The following is an 18,098-nucleotide window of genomic DNA, read 5'->3' as shown; positions in this document are numbered from 1 at the left end:
ACATATACACAAAAACATAATACACCGACACATCCACAAACGACATATCCAGCAAACTCGTACACTAAGCGTACCGCATCGACGGACACATCCTACATTAGCGACAAAGCAACGAACCGACTGCGTACGACTGGACTGGCAAGTCCGAGGAAACGTCCTACCGCGGATTGCCGGACTGCGGACTAGTCTAAGAGTAACGCTACTTAAAGACGGATCTCCTCGACTGCTGTTCACGCCGACGGTAGTAGTAATTAAGAAAGTTAAGCTTCCTACGAGCGCACGAGTACGGGTCTAAGACAAGGACAAGGTCAAAGTAGTGTAGAAAGTAGTGTGGAGTAGCAGCAAGGGAGGTATCAAGCCGGCAAATCAGGAAGACAAATGACCCAGGCGAGAACTGACACAGTCGTAGAGAGAGAGGGAGAGCTGCAGTGTCGAGATTCTTGGTGTCGTCCATCGACTTCTCGTCCACAACAATTCGTCACTCCGTCACCCGTTTCACCCTACGTCCATCCACACCCCACACCCTCCTACCTCACTCGCTCGACGACATCGGCACAAGACCCGCTTACAGCTCTACTCAAACTGTTTATCTAACACATCTCCCGGTAGGACGAAACTTCTACTAAACGCTCCTTCTTCTACTGCACTCGATCCACCTCTATTACCGCGCGCAGGACTCAGAGCAGCACGAACGCCGTCCCTCCGATGCAAGCAGCACAAACGCCGCAAGAGAAGATCACTAAAGAACTTGACCAGCCAGGTGCTGTGATACGATGGTCAATACAACCCACTATAACCCAACGATATCAGTCCAACACAATTCCAGCCTTTCTTCAAAAATCCATCTTCTTCACTTCACATCCGCCAACGTCGCTCGAAGTACGACCCGTCATGGCTGCACTCTCGCCGTAAAACATCCACCCAACATCCACAGTTAAGAGTTAAACAACACTAGCCACGAAAACTCTCCAGTGATAGGACCAAATCGCTACCCCAAATTCCCAGCTCTTCCAATCACCGCGTGCAGCACCGCTGTATCCGCCCACGCAGGCCGACGGCACGGAGAAAGCGTACAAACATTCTTTACAGCACAAGGACGGAGGTTCCATCCCGAGGAGCGCGCCTAGGCGTCGCTGCAGCAGGACACCGTCGGACCCGCAGAAGGAGGGGCAAGCTCATCAAAAAAGGAGGACCGTAACTCCGTGAGGGAGATTGACGACGAGGATCTCTTCAGCGTTAGAAATCCTCCGGGTAGACCGGTTGATATATAGGCGCACTAGTTATTATCGGGCATTACAGAGACTCCCGGGAAGATACGGCGACCTTACAAAGAACTGCCGCGCTGATGCAGAGACTGGCGGGCTACTCTTCCTTACCTACAACCATCACAGTCTCGGTACCGACGTCGAAGTCCTCTACTTAGCCGACGACTGCCGATGGAGCGGGTTTCGCGAGGCGGACTGAGACTTCCTCCCGCAACGGACGACGTGTAATGGTGGGAGATTGAGTATGCAAGTGGGAGATCAGACGGAGGAGGTCTGCGAGGAAGGAGAGGGCGGAGGAGATGAGAGGAGGATTTTACTGGGTGGGAAGGGATCGGGATTGGCGATGAGGCTGGCTGGGCTGGGCTGAGCTGGACATGGAGGTCAACAAGAAGGACGTCAAACGTCGAGAATAATGCGTTGCGTTGCTCTCCAGTCGTCGCGGATCGAAACTTTCATCCTTGACCTCAACATCCTCAGGTGCGGGCCGACATCGTCGTGGAACACCTACACTCGAACCGTAGCTAATGCATAGCGTACCCACGTTAAGCCGTCAAGGCCAACACTGCTAATCTCCCACTGGCAGACTCCACGTACTATCGCTATTGCGACCCAACCGAGTCCAGCCTTATCCATCCAAGCGAAACTCTCTAACTAACGCACCCAACTAACCTACCTAACCATCCCAACGAGCAGACCATCCAATCGAGCAGACCATTCCCACCGACATAGACACCGACACCACCGACCGAGCGACACACACCACCACCACTACCACCGACCAAACAAAATCTCACACACACACACACACGAACCATCATCACCCGCCCTTGCCCCACGTCTTACCCCCCGGCTAAGCAGAGCAGAGCTGAGGAGGAGATAGTCCCGCCGAGAGCCCGTTCGTTTACCGGCGGAATAGGAATAGGAATAGGAAAACCACGACCACGCACGAGCACCTACGCACGCACGACTACCCACTTACGCACGAGGGTAGACAGACATCACTCACATCAGGATGCAGAATGCAGGATGCAGAATGCAAGACGTCAAACCTGCTGAGACGTTAACCCTACTGCGGTTAAGACTAAGGCTACGGCTAAGGAGAGGACGAGGAGGAGGAGGAGGAGGAGTTGGGGAGGAGTAGGAGCAGGAGGAGGAGGAGGAGGTAAGGAAGAAGATCGAGTATGCGAGGAGTGAGCAGGCATGGCGTGGCGGAAGTGGTAGGTAGTATACGCAGCTGTTTTGCTGTCTGTGGTCTGCGTTACGGCCGGCGTTGGAGGCTGTATTTTGGCCTGTGTTTTGGCCTGTCTGTGGAGTTTTAGAGATGGAGGTGTGGGAAGACGGCTTTGCTTGAAGACAGGTTTGCTGGAAGATGGGTTTGCTAGAAGACGAGCTTACGGCAATACGGAGCCTGCTGGAAGACGGGCTTACTGCAATACGGGTGTGCTGAACGACGGGTCTGCTGGAAGACGGGCGTGCTGCAAAACGGGCGTGCTGCTGGGAGACGGGCTTGCTGCAAGCTAACTCCGCTACTGATCCGGATGGACGATCTCGACATCAGGAGGCAAGACGTTAACCCCTGCGGACGAACTGAAATGAGGGGGAATCGGAACTATAAGATCTATCGGCGAAGAAGAAGGAATAGCACTATCCCGCGCGGGTAACCATGTCGTTGGTGGCCGGCACGTGAAGCAGTCCCGCTATGGGCTGTGTTACAGACTTTCGCAGACAGATGGGCTGGAAGACGGGCCTGCTAGAAGACGGGTCTGCCGCGAAGCGGGCCTGCTGCTGGGAGACGGGCCTGGTGAACGACACCGCTATACAATCTGGACAATGCCGAGATCATCTTCGGAAAGGGAACAGGAGAATGTCCGTCGAACTCCTCGAAGATGTCGGTCTCAAGACTCTTAACATTAAGAGAACTGGGAGACCAGGCAGACCTTCCACACGAGCAGTTATGTCGTAGTGGCATACGGAGCTCTTTTTGCTTTGGTCTGCGTTACAGACTTTCGCAGACGGACCTGCTGGGAGACAGGCTTGCTGGAAAATGTATCTGCCAAGACGGAGCCTGCTACTGAAAGACACCGCTAGTTCTGCTGTTGATCTGGAAGAATAATCTCGACATCGGGAGCAAGCCGTCCAACGCCGCCCACGGCAGCTGAGCCGAGGATGAACTGGAACCTCAAGATCTGTCGGCGAAGAGGGAAGACCTCCTACGCAAGCAGTTTTGTTGTGGTGGGTGATATACGAAGCTCCTTGTCCACTATGGACTCTCGCAGACGAATGAGCTGGAAGGCGGTCCTGCTGGAAGAGCCCGATAGGTCTGACGGCGATCTGGAAGATTACCTTCGAAAGTCAGGATCTCATCGAACCGACGAACTTAAAGATGTTGGTCTCAACATCAAGAGGTTCGGGAGGCGAAGAAGACCTCTCATGCGAGCAGTCATGTCGTGGTAATATACGAAGCTCTCTCCGAGTCCCTCACCACGGGCTGCGCTATGACACCGCATGCTGGAGGATACCGCTATTGATCAGTTATGCCGTGGTGGCATGCGAACCATCCTTCACTACGGCCTGCGTTATGGACTGTCCGTTCTCGCAAACAGGCCTGCTAGAAGACATCGCTATCGTTTTGGACGATCTCGACAATCACCTTCGGGATAGGAAGGAGAATGTCGACGAACCCAAGGATGTCGGTCTTAACAATCGAGAGGATGGTCAGAAGTGGCGCGAGCTGCCTACGAAGCTCCTTTTCTACTGCCTGGGTCTCGGACTCTCGCAGACGGGTCTGCTGGAACGACGACGCTATCGATCCGGAGGATCTTGGCTATCGCCTTTGGAAGAGCGGGAATGTCATCGCGGACTCAACATCAAGAGAATCGCCAAACTCGTGCAGGCCGCGCGTCTGCCTCCATGTGCTCGCCTCGGCGATGTTCGCTATCGATCTGGACAGTCTCGACATCACCTTTGGAAAAGCAAAATGTCCTCGAACGATGAAAATGTCGGTCTCAACATCAAGAGGATCGCCAAACTGGCGCCGTTGGCGAGACGTGTTCGCTTCGAGAAGACAGACCCACTGGAACACACCACTAGGTCCGCTGTTGATCTATACAGTCTCGACAGATGAATGTCATCGAACCAGGAAAGATGTCGGTCTTAACATCCCGTATGGAAAGCGGGATCTTATTCAACCCAAAGATGCCGGTGAAAGCAGAATGTTATCTCATGAAACAGAAAGCTCAAAAATGTCGGTCTCAACTTCACTTTCCAAGAACGGAATGTCACCGAGCTCAGAGATGTCGGTATCAACATCAAGTGGATCGCCAAGATGGTGCAGCTGCGTCTATGTGTTCAACGCGAGAAGACGGGCCTGCTGGAAGACACTGCCGCCGATCTGGAAAATCACGAAATTACGTTCGGCAGGCAAGATGGTCATCGTACTCAAAGATCTCGATCTCAGCGTTACCTCCATCTTCTGAACCAGAACGTCAACGAACTCAAAGATTTTGGCCTCAGCATCATGTTGGGAAAGCAGAATGTCATCGAGCTCAAAGATATCGGTCTCAACATCACCTTCGTCCCAAGCAGAGGAAGTGCATTGAACGGAGCGGAAAGATGTCGGTCTCAACATCAAACCTTCGAAGAGCAGAATGTCTTCAACAGGGAAAGACGTCGGTCTCAACCTGCACCAATGTCATCGAGCTCAGAAGATGTGACGATGTCAGTCTCAACATCATCTTCCTCCCGAAAGGAGAAGGTTATCGAATTCAAAGGTGGCGGTCTCAACATCACGCTCGGAAAGCAGAATGTCATTAATCGAGCTCGAAAATGTCGGTCTCAACATCAAGAAGATCGCCAATGCCTTCCATGGCTTCCAGCCTCCCCATCGACCTGGAGACTCTCGACATCCACCTCCATAGAGCTGGATATTATCGAGCGAACGGAGAAGATGTCGGTCTTAACATCACTTTCAGAAGAGCAGAACAGGATGCCATTGAGCCCAAAGATGCCGAATTGAACATCAAGAAGAGAATAGTGGCGCTGCCTCCATGTCTTCGCGGCTTCGCGGCTCCGCGGCTTCGTCTCGAGCCTTGCTCGCGCGATTCGCGCGATATAATTGCGCCTGGACTGGCAAAGCGATTGCGGTTTGTTGAAGTGCTGAGAAGGGTCCTGGCAGGAGGATGTGATTGTCGACAAGGAGTCAGCCAAGGCAAAGGCAGAGGAATTGGCCAACATGGACAAAGATTCGGCCAAGCTGAAGAAAGGCGGAAAGAAGTGCGTACTCAGCAGCCGAAGCCGAGAGGATTCTAACAACTGGCCAACATGGACAAGCGATCAGTCAAGGCGAAGGCGAATGATTGGCCGAGCAAGCATGTTCTGGGTCACGAGGAGTCGGTCAGGGAGAAGGCGAAGGCGAAGGACTACCCGACCAAGCCAGCAAGCTTCAGGATGAACAATGACAGCGAAGTTAAAGCATGTACGATGTTAGCCTTGTATAGCACATATGTCTGTACAGCAAACCTCGAGTCTCACTCCACACTCAACAACAAAAACTTGCCTCCGAGAAACTCTCGTTTCTCTCGCCGTTCGAACGGCTGTTGTTGTGACATATCGCACTACCCGCCGAGGAAACAATCTTCGAAATCGAAATGGAACGAAAACATGCCCACCGATCCTGGCGAGCTCTGCATCTGTGTACTCAGCAGCGACAGATTTGAGGGCTGCACTCAAGATGAAGGTCGAGAGCACGATCAGCAGGAAGCGAACCGCGACAGAGAATCGCGATTCGTCCGTCGCTTATCCTCAGTCGATAGCTGGGGTACCTGCGTGCAACACGCCGTTCGTCTCGGCGAGGTCGCAGCTTTGATTTCTGGTTCGGCTCGTCATTGCGTTTTAATTGCACGTGTTGATGTCGATGCACGTGTTGATGTTGAGGGTGGAAATGAAGCGTGTCGGGTCGTGTCCTCGAGGAGGGCTGTGTTGCAAGAAAGCTAGAAGAAAGTAAGAGTCTCTGCGGTAGAGTCCCAACTCGCTCGCACAGCAAGGCGGATCCGCGATGTAGTCGAGATCGCCAACCGACAGGAGCAGAAGGAGAAGCCGCACCAGCGGAGGACCAGGATTTTTGGTGCTGCATGCCAAACGACATCACCACGAAAACAAGGTAGATGTAGAAACACCGTCGCGCTGTCATCTCTACCCAGCCAAAGTCGAACGGACTGCTTTTTGGAATAATCGCTTCGTGTTGGACAGCGGTGGAAAGGAGCTTCCTCGAAAGGAGAATATGGCAAACCACTGGTTGGCTTTGAGTTCTGTGATGGAACCGCCCAAGCAAAGGCAACGGCATCGTTGCGCTATTGTCTCCGCAGCCAGAGCCGGACTTGGTTTCTCCATTTCGGCGGGTGGAGGAGCCCAAGATGATCGCTTCGTGTTGAAGAATGGCGGAGTGGAAGCTTTTAGGGAACTCGAAGGGAGTGCCGTGCTTGCCGCGAGATGCTACAAGAGCCGTTGAAGGACATTTCTGGACAAGAAGGAGAGCTTGTACAATAAGAGATGGGCACCCATTCAGCATATGAGCAACAGTACACATACCTACTCAGAAAGTGGAGAAGACACGAAGGCGAGCAGATGCAGAAGATTGACTTTACATTGAGCAAGCAGTGAAAATCCAGTGCAGACCTTCTTCAAGCTACATCAAAACCAAGGACGCTGGCCGTACAGTGTCTGCAAGAGCTTGAAAGTCGATGGCAGCGTTCTTGTCGGAATCGAGGATCAGCTTCGTGTTACGAAGACGTTCTTCAATCAAGGTAACTGTCTCTCGGAAGATCATCTGGACGGTGGGTGCGAACGTTTGACGAGGTGCGGCTGCTTCTTCCATGTTCTTGAGGTTGAAGTTGGACAGAAGTGTATTCTTGCGCGGTTCAACAGCCACTTGAGCTTGTTGCGGTCGCTGTCACTCGGCCGCGCGATTCGATGCAAGCTTAGGAGATCTAAAGAGCCTGCTGGTGTTGGTCTTGGGCATTGGCAGGGCTCTTGCGGGTCCTTGGCTGCGAGCTTGGCGAGTCCGGCTGCTTCTCATGGGGTTGGACATCAGTCTGTTTCTGCGCGGTATGGCCGCCACTCGAGCTGGTTGCGGTCGCCGTTGCGCTGTGTGCTTCGGCACCGCTGCGTCTTCCACGTCCATGAGGTTGGTAAGCAGTCCATTCTTGCGCGGTTCGGCAGCCACTTTTTGCGGTTGCTACTGCTTGGCTGCGAGCTGGCGAGGTGGAGCTGCTTCTTTCATGTCCATGAGGTTGAATAGCAGTCTATTCTTGCGCGGTTTGGCAGCCAAATGAGCTTCTTGCGGTCGCTGCTGCTTGGTCGTGTGATTCGGTGCAGGCTCGGAGACTTCGATCGACGATCCGTATGTAGCGTGGCGTAGCTGGCTCGGCTGAGAAGGTGTGCCATGGTGCTCTGTTGTCTGCCAGTAAGACGTCGCGCATGGTGAGTAGGTGAGACATACCTCGGACGCCATTCTGCTTCTTCTCTTCTTCCCCCTCGCCATCTGAGCGTTCGATGGACTCTTCAATCTCGATCCGACCTCAGATTGAGCGGACGACAGACGATCCGAGAGCCGTGTCAGCGCGGCGCTTCTGTAGTCCTCACTGAGCATTCCGAGACCGCGACTGTGGCATCTGGGTTCGGCTTCTGAGCCACAGGCGCGCAAGCTTCTGAGCCACAAGCTGGCGAGACTTCTTGACCTTGGCGCGGGCATCTGGTGCGCCCTTAGTAGCTCTCTTGGCTTGGCACCTTCTTCATGCCATCTTGATGTGGCGTCGAAGTCTGCTCCACCGGAGTATCGGGTTGTGGCACATCCGCAGCAGTGGTGGTAGCAGGCGTAGAGTCTTTCGCAGGCTTCTTAGCCAGCTCTTTGATCTGCTCAGTCAACTTCGCATCCTGCGCCTTCAGATCATCGCCGACCTTAGCGCAGGTTCCTTTGTCTTCACAGTCATCCGCTATCTGGTGCGGGCGGCATCGCGACTCGCTTCCGAAGCGCAACGCATCGACTACCCTGCTCTCTTCTCCTCTCCATGAACAAAATGTCATTTCTGTAGCGGGGTACAGGAAGTGGACTCAAGCGGCATTTCTTCATGCTCCTGCTGCAGTGTCCCAGCTGGAATCGAGTTTGAAGAAGGGCAAAGGCGTCGCGGTCCCGAAGTCCGCAAAGATGGAAGCGAAGCAGACTGCCAAGGAGACCTCACAATCGTCTTCGTTGTCAGCCAGGATGGGCGACGGCGCGGGATCGCTGAAATTGGCACGGATGATCTCCTTCGTGGCCTCGAGCTCGACAGGTATGTTCACCGGTCTGGTGGTCGACTCTAAGAGGAGCTTCAGCTTGACCATTGCAGCACTTGGTAAGAGTCTCGAAGACTTGTGGATTGGACTCGTCAGAGTAATGTAGCCGCTGGCGGAGTCGGAATTCGAGTCGGAGTAACGGTCGAGTTGCACATGCTGCTTGGGCTTGCTCTTCAGGACTCGCCGAGAGTGATGTAGCCGCCGGTGATGTCGGCGTAGCGATACAGTCAAACATCTCGCTCGAACTTGACCCTGAAGCCTCATCGAGAGTGATCCAGCCTCCGGCGGAGTCGGTGTAGCGTTCGAGTTGCACATGCTGCTCGGGTTTGATCCCAAGATTCTGGCGGAGTTAAAACCGCCGTTCTGGCCGGCTATTGGTGTGAGTGATCGCTCTAGCTTGAGTGGTCGGTCCAGGTCGCCTGCGTCTCGACTGCGGAGACTCGGCGAGCTGGCGATGGACCAGTAAGTGTGTGAGTCGGGCACAGCAGGATGGCGGGAGTCGGAGTGGCGTTCTAGTTGCACATGGAGCCTGGGGCCCTGGGCCCGATCTCGGGGATATGGCAGAGCTGACATTGCCGCCATGGCCGGTGAATGGTGTGAATGATCGCTCCAGATTCAGCGGTCTCCAGGTTGAGTGGTCGCTCCATGTCGGCTGTGTCTCGACTGCGGAGACTTGGTGAGCTGGTGGTAGAATTTTAGGTGCGCAAGTCGGATTTGGTGGTAGCTCCATCCCTCATGGCTGTTGCGGTGGAGTGGCTATGCAGAGGACGTCGGCAAAGTCGTCGCATATATCGAGGAAGATGTCTTGATCGCTGTGTCACGGGGAACGGAACACACTACTGTTGCTGCGGAGAGCTGGCGGACAGGATGTGTCAGTACGTCTTCTTCGCCCATGACTCCAAAAGGGGGATAGTTTTGTTGGCTGGGAGTGGTGTGAGGAATGTGGTATGGAACGACAGGGCGAATACCTCATTGCGCATCTCCTTGTCTACCTTGAAGGCTGGAGAGGGTCGATGGCGCCGGGCGGCTGTCCACTTCACGAGCTCCTGAGCCTTCCAAAGTGTGTCGGAAAGAATCCGGCGGTGGCTGCGCTGACACGCAACATCTGAGTGCGAAGATCGCATACCGGTACCGTAGGACTCCGCCGCTGTCCAATTGACAGTCAGATGGAGAGATCCAGCGTGCATTGCCAACTTATGAACTCCGCTCGCACCGTACCGTCCTTCACACGCTTACGCAGCTTTCGATTTGCAGCGTCCGCCATGGAGCTTTCGCAATTGCGGCTCGGAGGACTTCGAGGTCGATCAGCTCGCGGCTTTCGAGACAATGCAGAGGATGGTTACCAAGAGGTCGTTTGTGCGGCAGTCGTGGACATAAAGCGATTGGCGCATGGCCTCACAGTCTTCGTACGGTTGCGACTGGACTTGAGGAGCGTTGCCGTCAGGAGGTATGTCTTCGGAGCGGCGCATCAGTGTGTCGGGAATGATGCCCTCCACACTTGGACGGTAGCTGATCCCGAAATCGAATCTGCTGCAGGATCTCCAACCAGCAGGCTTGTTGTCGGCTGAGCGGCTTCGTGGACACGGAGTATTCGAGATTGTTTTGGTCGGTGATGACGATGGTCACTCTGCCAACCCTCCAGCTCAGGGCGCCATGGTTCGAGTACTTGTCATTTGCCATCAGATCCTTGTTGAAGACTTTGATGTCGCACTCGGCTGGCATCATCTTGCTTCTGAAGAAGGCTGCAAGGCACCAGACGTCGTTGTAAAATTGTGGTATGGCTCTGACTACCACATAGTCTGACTGATCAGTCTGTGTGATGATCAGCAGTGCAGGGCTGTGCAGAGTCGCCACTGGGAGGGTCACGAGTGCGAGCCTCAAGCGGCGAAAAGAACTTTGGGCGTCTGCCGTCCAGACAAAGGATCTGTGGGTCACTCTGAGGGCGGCCTCGCCGGAAACGCTCGCCTTCCTGTTGGTGGGCTTGGCCAGTGGCCTGGCAATGCCCGAGAAGTCTTCGACGACGTGGCGTTAGAAGTTGGCAGAGTCAATGCCGGGCTCAACGTCCTTTCCATTACGTAGCATCGGCCGATGCTGGACTGTCTCCTCTTTGTCGGCATCCATGCGAAGCCCACTCCGCGTTGACACAAGCCCAGGGTATCTCGCCGCCGGTCTTGGTATGTCGGCTTGGAGGTCGATGATGCTGGAATCGCCAGTACGGAGTGCTTCCATGCTCGGCTTTGGGACAAGCACATCGTTGCTGCAAGAAGATCGCATCATCAGTCCAAGCCGGAGTTGAAGAGTCAGTCTTCGAAGACGAGGACTTGGAAAATGCCGAAACCACTGAAGTCATCACTGAAGTCATCATCGTCGGCACATGCATCTCCGCCAGAGTGGAGGACCGGTCATCTTTCGCTTTGGTCAACCTCGCATCACCGGGGAAGAGCGTCGAACATGCGGAAGGGCGACAAAGTGCCGGCAGCGTTGTGTCTGTCGTGGGGTAGAGCTGGAGGGTTTCGTCCACAATGTGCAGCGCTGATCGTTCTGAAGTCGATGCGCTCTTGTTTTGGAAACCTTGCACCGCAGGCTTTCTGGCGTCTCTCCTCCTTCCTCAGCATCGCACTTCATACAGTCGCTGCTGTAGTTTTGGGTTGTTGGGGGTGCATTCGTCAGTCCGAATGACATGGTCAAGAACTCGAAGAGGCCACAACGTGTCTTGAAGGTCGAAGGCCGCCTTTCCCTCATGTCCCTCAGCCATTCATAGCTGGTCGAAAGCCAAGATAATGTCGATCTCATCGAACACGACGGCCTTGCTCAATTACAAGAGTGTCCCTTGGCCGAGTGCTATCGACAACCGGTTCTTCGGTAATTGGGTTCCGCTTCCGATAGTCCACGCAGGATCCCGGACCACCTCCTCCCGGCTTCTTTACCGAGCGAAGACAACCGGGCTGGAGAAAGTGCTGAAAGTCGGTAGTATGTGTGCTTGGTTCAGCTGCTCTTTCGGGCAGTCGTAGAGCACTTCCAGCTGTTCATGTGGCATTCCATAGAGCAGGCCATGCGTGTGTCCTTGCCCTGAAAGGAGTTTGATGCGATGACCCGTAGCCGCGGTACGTTGGAAGTCTCGAGTCATCAGCCTCGTAACAGCGTAGACGGGATCATGTCGTTGCGGAGGTGGCCTGGGCCCGCGGGTTGATGCTTTTCTTCGCGGAGACGGTCCGTTTCACGTCTCGAAGCGACGCCATGAAGCCACGGTGTAAACGCAGTGAGCGGACGTTGAAGAAGATGCGCTGGCGCTGCACAATCTCATAGCTTTCGTGCGACGGTCGGTGGGAACAGAGAGGCTCGGATAAGGTGAGCTCTCAGGGCTGTAATTGGTCGAGAGATTCGAAGCGGTCGCTGGGGATCGGCTGGTGAGATGAGACGACTGCGATGGCCTCCAAGGATCGGCCGTCATGCCAATTTCCTGGTAGTATCGTGACTTTGGTAGGGTATGATGAATGCCGAGTCGAACATTGCCCTTGTCGATGCCCGTTTCGAAGGCGATTGCTGCGATTCCTTCTGGACTTGAGATTTTTTCTTCGCTTTTTAGACCAGCGTGGCAGTGATGTGCCTTGATGCCATGCTGCTTGCGGACTGCTTGTGCCATGCCTTCGCAACAGGACGACAAGTCGACAGTCCTCAGAGAGGCTGAACCTGGTCGAGGTGGCTCTTCAGTGACGCTGCGAGGTCTTGATCTTGGTCGTGGAGCTCCATTCCAGATACTCAAGGTGGAAAGGTGTGGCGCTAGCTCATACACTTGAACCGAGCTTCTGCCGATCGTGACATACAAGACGACATGTGACTCCTCTGACGACGAGATATCATTACAGAGGGCTATGTCCTCGTCCAACGACAATCCAGTATCGCAATCTTTCTTGAAGTTCCGAGCGGTGATGGGCATTGCGACGACCGCGCTGCTGGCTGTTGCGGGACTGTTGCACATGCTATGCCGTTGAAGACGAACGGGATGGATGTAGTGTGTGGTGCGCGTTGGCGACTCTGCTATGGCAATGCGGATTGCGAAGGACTTTTTCGCTTTGACACTGCGAGAAGATTGGATCACCTCCGGAGACTTGCCCATTTCTTGAAAAGTAGAAACAGTGGAGTCTTGCCTTCACTTGGTCGAGTGCCTCATCGAGGATAGGTGAGGCTGTTACCGCAGTTCATGAGGTACCACACACCCGATGGAAGCGTGATCTTGTTTCCGTTGAGCGGGCCAGAGACCGGAGTCCGGGCCAGGGTCTGGAGCTGGAGATCGTGGCATTGCTCTGCCAGTTGTTCGAAGGGTGGTGACGCTTTGTCCAGGGAACGCCGAGGATCACTGGGTGGTGGCCAATCTCGGTGAGATAGAAAAAGTCATGCTCTTCGTGGCCATGAAAATCCGGTGTGCCCTGGCAACAAGCGTGACACTATCGACGATGATGCCGTCAAAGGAGTCGAACAGTCTTGGTGTCGTGACGGAACACATCACGTTGCACATGCTCGGAGTCCATGATGAGAAAGTAGCGCTTCCGCAGTCTGCTGGACAATGATGTACATTGTAGACTGAATGGGACTCGTCTGGCACAGAATGTCCCGTCAGAACCGCTGTACTGACGCGGAGGGTAGGAATTGGCGTTGTTCTGCACTTGCTATTGCTTGTGTCGCTCGCCGAGAGCTGTGATGGGTGTGGACATCGAGAGAACTCGTAGCTGCGGGAAGGCTGATGCTGTCGTTGATGATGGGTACCTGAATGCTGATGCGAACGCTGGACTAAACAGGACGGTGACAGTGGTCGTGGCCGTTGAACTCGACGATGCTCGAGGATCACTTTCCTCCCACCGCCTTTTTCATGCGGACTTCACCAGCCTCGTTGATGAGGTGGAAGGTGTCCTTTGACGGCCAGTAGTTGCAGAGGTCGTTGTCATGGCGGCGTTGGCGCTCTGCATCTGAAAGAGGTCCACGCACGGCGAAGAGGTCCATCTAGTCGCCGCGATTGGTGGAGGTGAGCGGTGGAGTTGAAGAGAGGCGCGGTAGTTGCGGTGGTGGTCGTGGTGGTCGCCGGAGCGGTGACTGATTGTCGCTGTTGTTCGAACAAGCAGCCTTTGACTTGTATGCCAGAGGAAGATGCTTTTGTTGAAGTTTTCCGGTGATCTGGTAGGGACGGTAACGAATCCTGTCGTCCTGAAACGACAGATCAACGCACTGTGAGGAGAGTCCAGTAGGTACACCCAGCCAGAAGGTCATAGCGTCCTTGAGTATGGCGCTGATTCTCTCTTCCAGAGTGTCCAGCTTGACAGGATATTCGTAGTCAAAGAACGCCATCGGACTGAGGAACGGGCTGGATGGCTGGGTACTCTCTCGGAGCTTCTTGAGTTCAAGGTGTGCGGTTCCAGCCTTGTGCTGTCATAACCTCTGCAGCGTGTCGAACTGGCGGTCGGGTTTGGTGGTCTGGCGAGAACAATAATGGTGGCAGCTAAGGATGAGTTCGAGACTGCACCCGTTGTGCTTGAGACGCCTAAGAAGGGACCGTGGCTTGATCACCCGGTCGATCGAGTATTTCGGAGAGAGTCCGCAGCGCCGGACTCGGTACCGTTGTATGGCAGAGACTTGGGAGGCACCGCCCAAGCTCGTGGAGATGAAGGTCACCGGCTCGGAGAACAAGATGGTGCCTTGGACCTCGTCACCGTGATCGGGTGGTGTTATCATCTTCTCACCCTTGCCCACATCTGTGGGCGTTGACAGCAAACTTGCAGATAAGGGCCTGTAAGAAGGGATCGAGCTTCTTACGAGAGCTGTAACAAGTGCCGAGGTCGAGCTACTCTGACTTGCGATAGCTCCAGGACGAGGCGGTTGAGGTACAAATGCTGATGCTCCCAGAGGTCGACACTCAACGACAGGGTCAAGCTGCGAACAGCAGCGTTGAACGGTCCGCAAGACTGAGCCAGAGTCGAAGTTGACGTTGTCTTCGGGACGACAAAGACTGGCAGCATGCACTTGCTTCTGGAGGTTCTTGCTTTCTCGGCGAAGTTCAGCGACGTCCGAACGGCCTTGGTTAGACCCGGACTTCAGCTCGGCGTTCTCATTTTCAACCCGAGCGAGACGTCACTGCTGAGCCTCATGCCCACACAGCAGCGCTTCGTGTTTGCACTAGAGCGTCGCTCGCACTCATCGTCGTGGACACAGCGTAAGCGGTCCACCTCGGTGACATCGCTCTGGTATCCAAAAAGGTATCGATGTATGGTACTCCAACTCGCTTCCTCATCATCACTCGGGCTGAGCAGGTGCTGTTTGGGCTCATCAGCAGTGACTGGAGTTTTTGGACCGATGCCCGAGGCAACGAGAGACCGGCGTGACTGTTCCTCTTGGAGGTTGACGTGAGTGCGAGCTTGTTCTCCTTGCGATGCAGCACGTGACCGAAAATGATTGAGGGCGATGATGGCGAGGTCGACGCATCAAGCAACACGTTCGAATTTTTTGAAGGCTCGTCTCGGCGGGAAGGCGGTGCACGTCCTTGGGATCTTTTTTCATTGGCCTCAGCTGCCCTTGGTGCAAAGCTGGCGACGAATTGAGACTCCTCGTTGAAGGCGGAAGCGGAGGCGCCCAGGAGCGGTGCTCCGGTCACCATTGAGTCGGAAAAGATTGCTGAATCTGTCGGGACCGGTACTGCTGGAGATTCGCCTGTTACTGGAGTGCCACCATCTTCTGAGCCTGGTTTCGAGCTTGACGCTGAGCCTGAATTCGTTGCATGAGAGCCAGCTGAGCTTCTCGCCCAGTGGTGATCTCAGTCTGTTGCCGAGTCCGTCGATTTGCCTCCACGTGCTGATGAAACGCTTGAGCTTCAGGCGACCTTCGGCTGGCGTGGCCACGTGTATGGCTGTGAATCTTGAAAGGCGGACAAGCTTTGGTGGTAGCTCCATGTTTCGAAGTCAACCGGAGCGTATCATGGAGGCGCAGTTGGCCTGACGTATCGCGAGCCATTCATCAGACGTTGTGACAGGAATCTGCGGTATTGAGCAGGTCAGGAAGTTCGTCGGCGGGAAGGACAGGAACAGCATCGCCATTCGGTCGTGGAAAGAAGCGCCTGATGGTAGCGCGGCGTCCGATTCCTCCTGGTTGGGGTGACGCTTCGATCTGGTGTACTATGAGCCGATGTCGCTGGGCAGTGAGGCGAGTCAGCGAGATGGATCCAAGTGAAACGTACTGCTACGGCGGCTAGACTCGACCATTGATGAAATGCTGGCGCTTCCCACTGATGGTCGGCTTGGTCAATTTCAGCAGATCAGGAGCATGCAGTCCCGGTAGTTGCAAGACCGTTCTGTGCGCCGTTGTGGACTCCACAGATCGACAGGACAACGACTGCGTGGCCGCAGCCGGGTGATGCATGCTCATGGACGACGATGACGTGCTTGCCTCGAAGGAGGAGGTGGTGTACGTCCGAGCTGACGCAGGCTTCTCTGCCGATGGCGTGTGCTTCGACGATTTGTTCTGCCAGTTTGCGTTGAGGAATCCCTGCTGATCGAACCAGCGCCTGGCTCTCCCGCTTCTCCAACCTTCATGCTCACGCTTGAAGTAGATGAAGCAGGAAAGTGGCAACGCAGCTAAGAAGCTGAGGACGAATAGCGACGGCGTGGTTGGGGCCGGACGTGGCGTGACTTGCTTGCGGTGCAGGAGGTGTTGCGTGTCGTGGTTCTGACCCCAGAAATGGATGCGTTCAGCGGTCTTGCAGCCCAGAATATGTTCGGTCGATCTTCCGACCAGGATAGTAGTCTGACAAGCCCTTTAAAGGATTCAGAATAGCTGGTACTGGGAGCCATCATCCTGAGCGATCCTCGTGACCTCATCAACGTTCGTCTGGCCTTTTACTCCTGCCTTCGAACCACGCATCGAGCGCTTCGGGCAAGCGATCGGGAATGCTGCCTACATCGGCCAGGCAGCGACCCATGCCGTGGTCAAACCAGTCGGTGTTCTTTGGCTAATATGCCTTTATCCGCTTCCTGTCGTTGGCAGGAGTAAGCTCCATACTCATCGCGCTGCCTGTTCCTAGTCGAGGCTCTGATGCGATGCGACCGTGCGACGTTGCGGATAAGAGTGTAGTGGGCGCTCGCACAAGGAGGGTTGCCTTCGGCCGTATGATGCGGATCGGTGATGCGTTGTGCAAAGATCGTGGTGAGTGCTGGGGTATTGCTGCAATGGTCGTATGTGTGTTTGTGTCGGAAGCGCTTCGGGGTAGCCAGTTGATGAGGGGGGTGAAAGATTCAGAGGATATAGCCTCTTTGGCGAAGTGCGTCCACCTCCAGATCGCTCACTGCCCTCGATCCTGGTGCGGCAGACTCATCGCTCTGGCCCACGTCTCGCGCAGCGCCACCCTTTCGTCCAGGTCTTGCTCGTCGTACTCGCATCCATTTTCCTGTGCGCCGGACGAACGGTGTGAGATGTGAACAACACACTTGCAGTGAGGCACTCCACGGCGCCATCCTTTGCATGCGGAGAAGTCCTTGTGCCATCCGCTTGCCATTTGGGTCCGAGCGCCGGCTTGGCATGGTGGTGAGGTAGAAGAGCGTGGCATTGGCGTCGGTCTCCTCTGCTGGCTAATGGTATGAAGTGCTGAGTCGTAGGCGGAGAAGGATTCCATGGTCGTCATGAAGGTTGTTCCGAAGAGGACTGGCCTCGCAGCTGTGTTGTGTTGACTTTGTGGAAGTTCTCAGCCAAGGATTCTGCAGTACTCCATGAGCACAGCCAAAAGTGCTAGGGATTGTCGTTCATGGCCGGCCTCAGAGAAGTTGTTGGGCAGGGTTGCCAGTGCAGGTTTCCAGCGTTTCGAGTCCAGGACCATCATCGGACGAAGGACGCCGTACAGGAGGTCTGCGCCGTCGATGGCTTTGATGGCGAAGTCGAGGCTGGGCTGCACGAGGTCGCCGGTGTTGGAGGTTCGAAGAAGAAGTGGGAGTAGCGGGTGATCCTCGGGCGGCAAGAAGGGACGGATGATCTGCGACCGGAATTTCGCAACGGAGCGTTTGGAGAGTAAGCCCAGGCCATCGATGGATTTGATGGCGAAGTCGAGGATGGGTTGCACGAAGACCCCGGTGGGAAAAGAGACGTCGAGCAAGATGTGGGAGTAGCTGGAGATCGTGCGGTTGGGGACGTCGATGGAGAATGAGGTTACGCCTGGGTCGCGGGTGGAGCCGGAGAGTTCGGTGACGGAGATCTCGGTGATGAAGGCCATCGTGCGGACTTAAACACCGTCACTTTCGGCGGATCCTGGCAGTCTCGCGTCGGGCAGCTCGGATGATGAGATGGCAGGGTACGCTGAGGACGGACTCGGGTGTGGAGAGGGTACATGGCCCGATTCAGCGGTGGTTGTCGAGACGAATGGTGCTCTGGACCACAAAATCTGATAAGCTCCCAGAAGGCAGGCACATCAGCTCGCCACTGATTTTGTAGATGATCGTCTCTGATTGAAGACGGCGGTCTCAGTGCGAGGGAGAG

At 55.0% G+C, this 18,098-nt stretch overlaps 3 protein-coding genes across 3 annotated transcripts; 1 reads left to right on the top strand and 2 right to left on the bottom strand.

Annotated features, from left to right (window-relative positions):
• Window positions 1-3,527: 3,527 nt before the first annotated feature.
• MYCGRDRAFT_97730 (uncharacterized protein) lies at window positions 3,528-6,771 on the top strand (the record flags this gene model as incomplete). The annotated part of the gene is made up of 6 exons (XM_003847239.1): window positions 3,528-3,715; window positions 3,798-4,355; window positions 4,497-4,879; window positions 5,602-5,739; window positions 6,304-6,423; window positions 6,629-6,771. The coding sequence occupies 6 exons, from the start codon at window positions 3,528-3,530 to the stop codon at window positions 6,769-6,771; spliced, it is 1,530 nt and encodes a 509-aa protein (XP_003847287.1).
• A 1,253-nt stretch (window positions 6,772-8,024) lies between these two features.
• On the bottom strand, window positions 8,025-9,176 carry MYCGRDRAFT_97729 (uncharacterized protein; the record flags this gene model as incomplete). Its single annotated transcript, XM_003847183.1, has 2 exons — window positions 8,025-8,239; window positions 8,501-9,176. 2 exons carry the CDS (start codon window positions 9,174-9,176, stop codon window positions 8,025-8,027), a joined length of 891 nt encoding a protein of 296 aa, XP_003847231.1.
• A 6,648-nt stretch (window positions 9,177-15,824) lies between these two features.
• MYCGRDRAFT_97728 (uncharacterized protein) lies at window positions 15,825-17,835 on the bottom strand (the record flags this gene model as incomplete). Its single annotated transcript, XM_003847182.1, has 4 exons — window positions 15,825-16,389; window positions 16,635-16,796; window positions 16,919-17,299; window positions 17,468-17,835. 4 exons carry the CDS (start codon window positions 17,833-17,835, stop codon window positions 15,825-15,827), a joined length of 1,476 nt encoding a protein of 491 aa, XP_003847230.1.
• Window positions 17,836-18,098: the final 263 nt, after the last annotated feature.

This window comes from Zymoseptoria tritici, chromosome 16 (assembly GCF_000219625.1).
Source record: "Zymoseptoria tritici IPO323 chromosome 16, whole genome shotgun sequence".
Taxonomy (NCBI): Eukaryota; Fungi; Ascomycota; class Dothideomycetes; order Mycosphaerellales; family Mycosphaerellaceae; genus Zymoseptoria; species Zymoseptoria tritici.
This window is presented reverse-complemented; position numbering and strand designations above follow the sequence as displayed.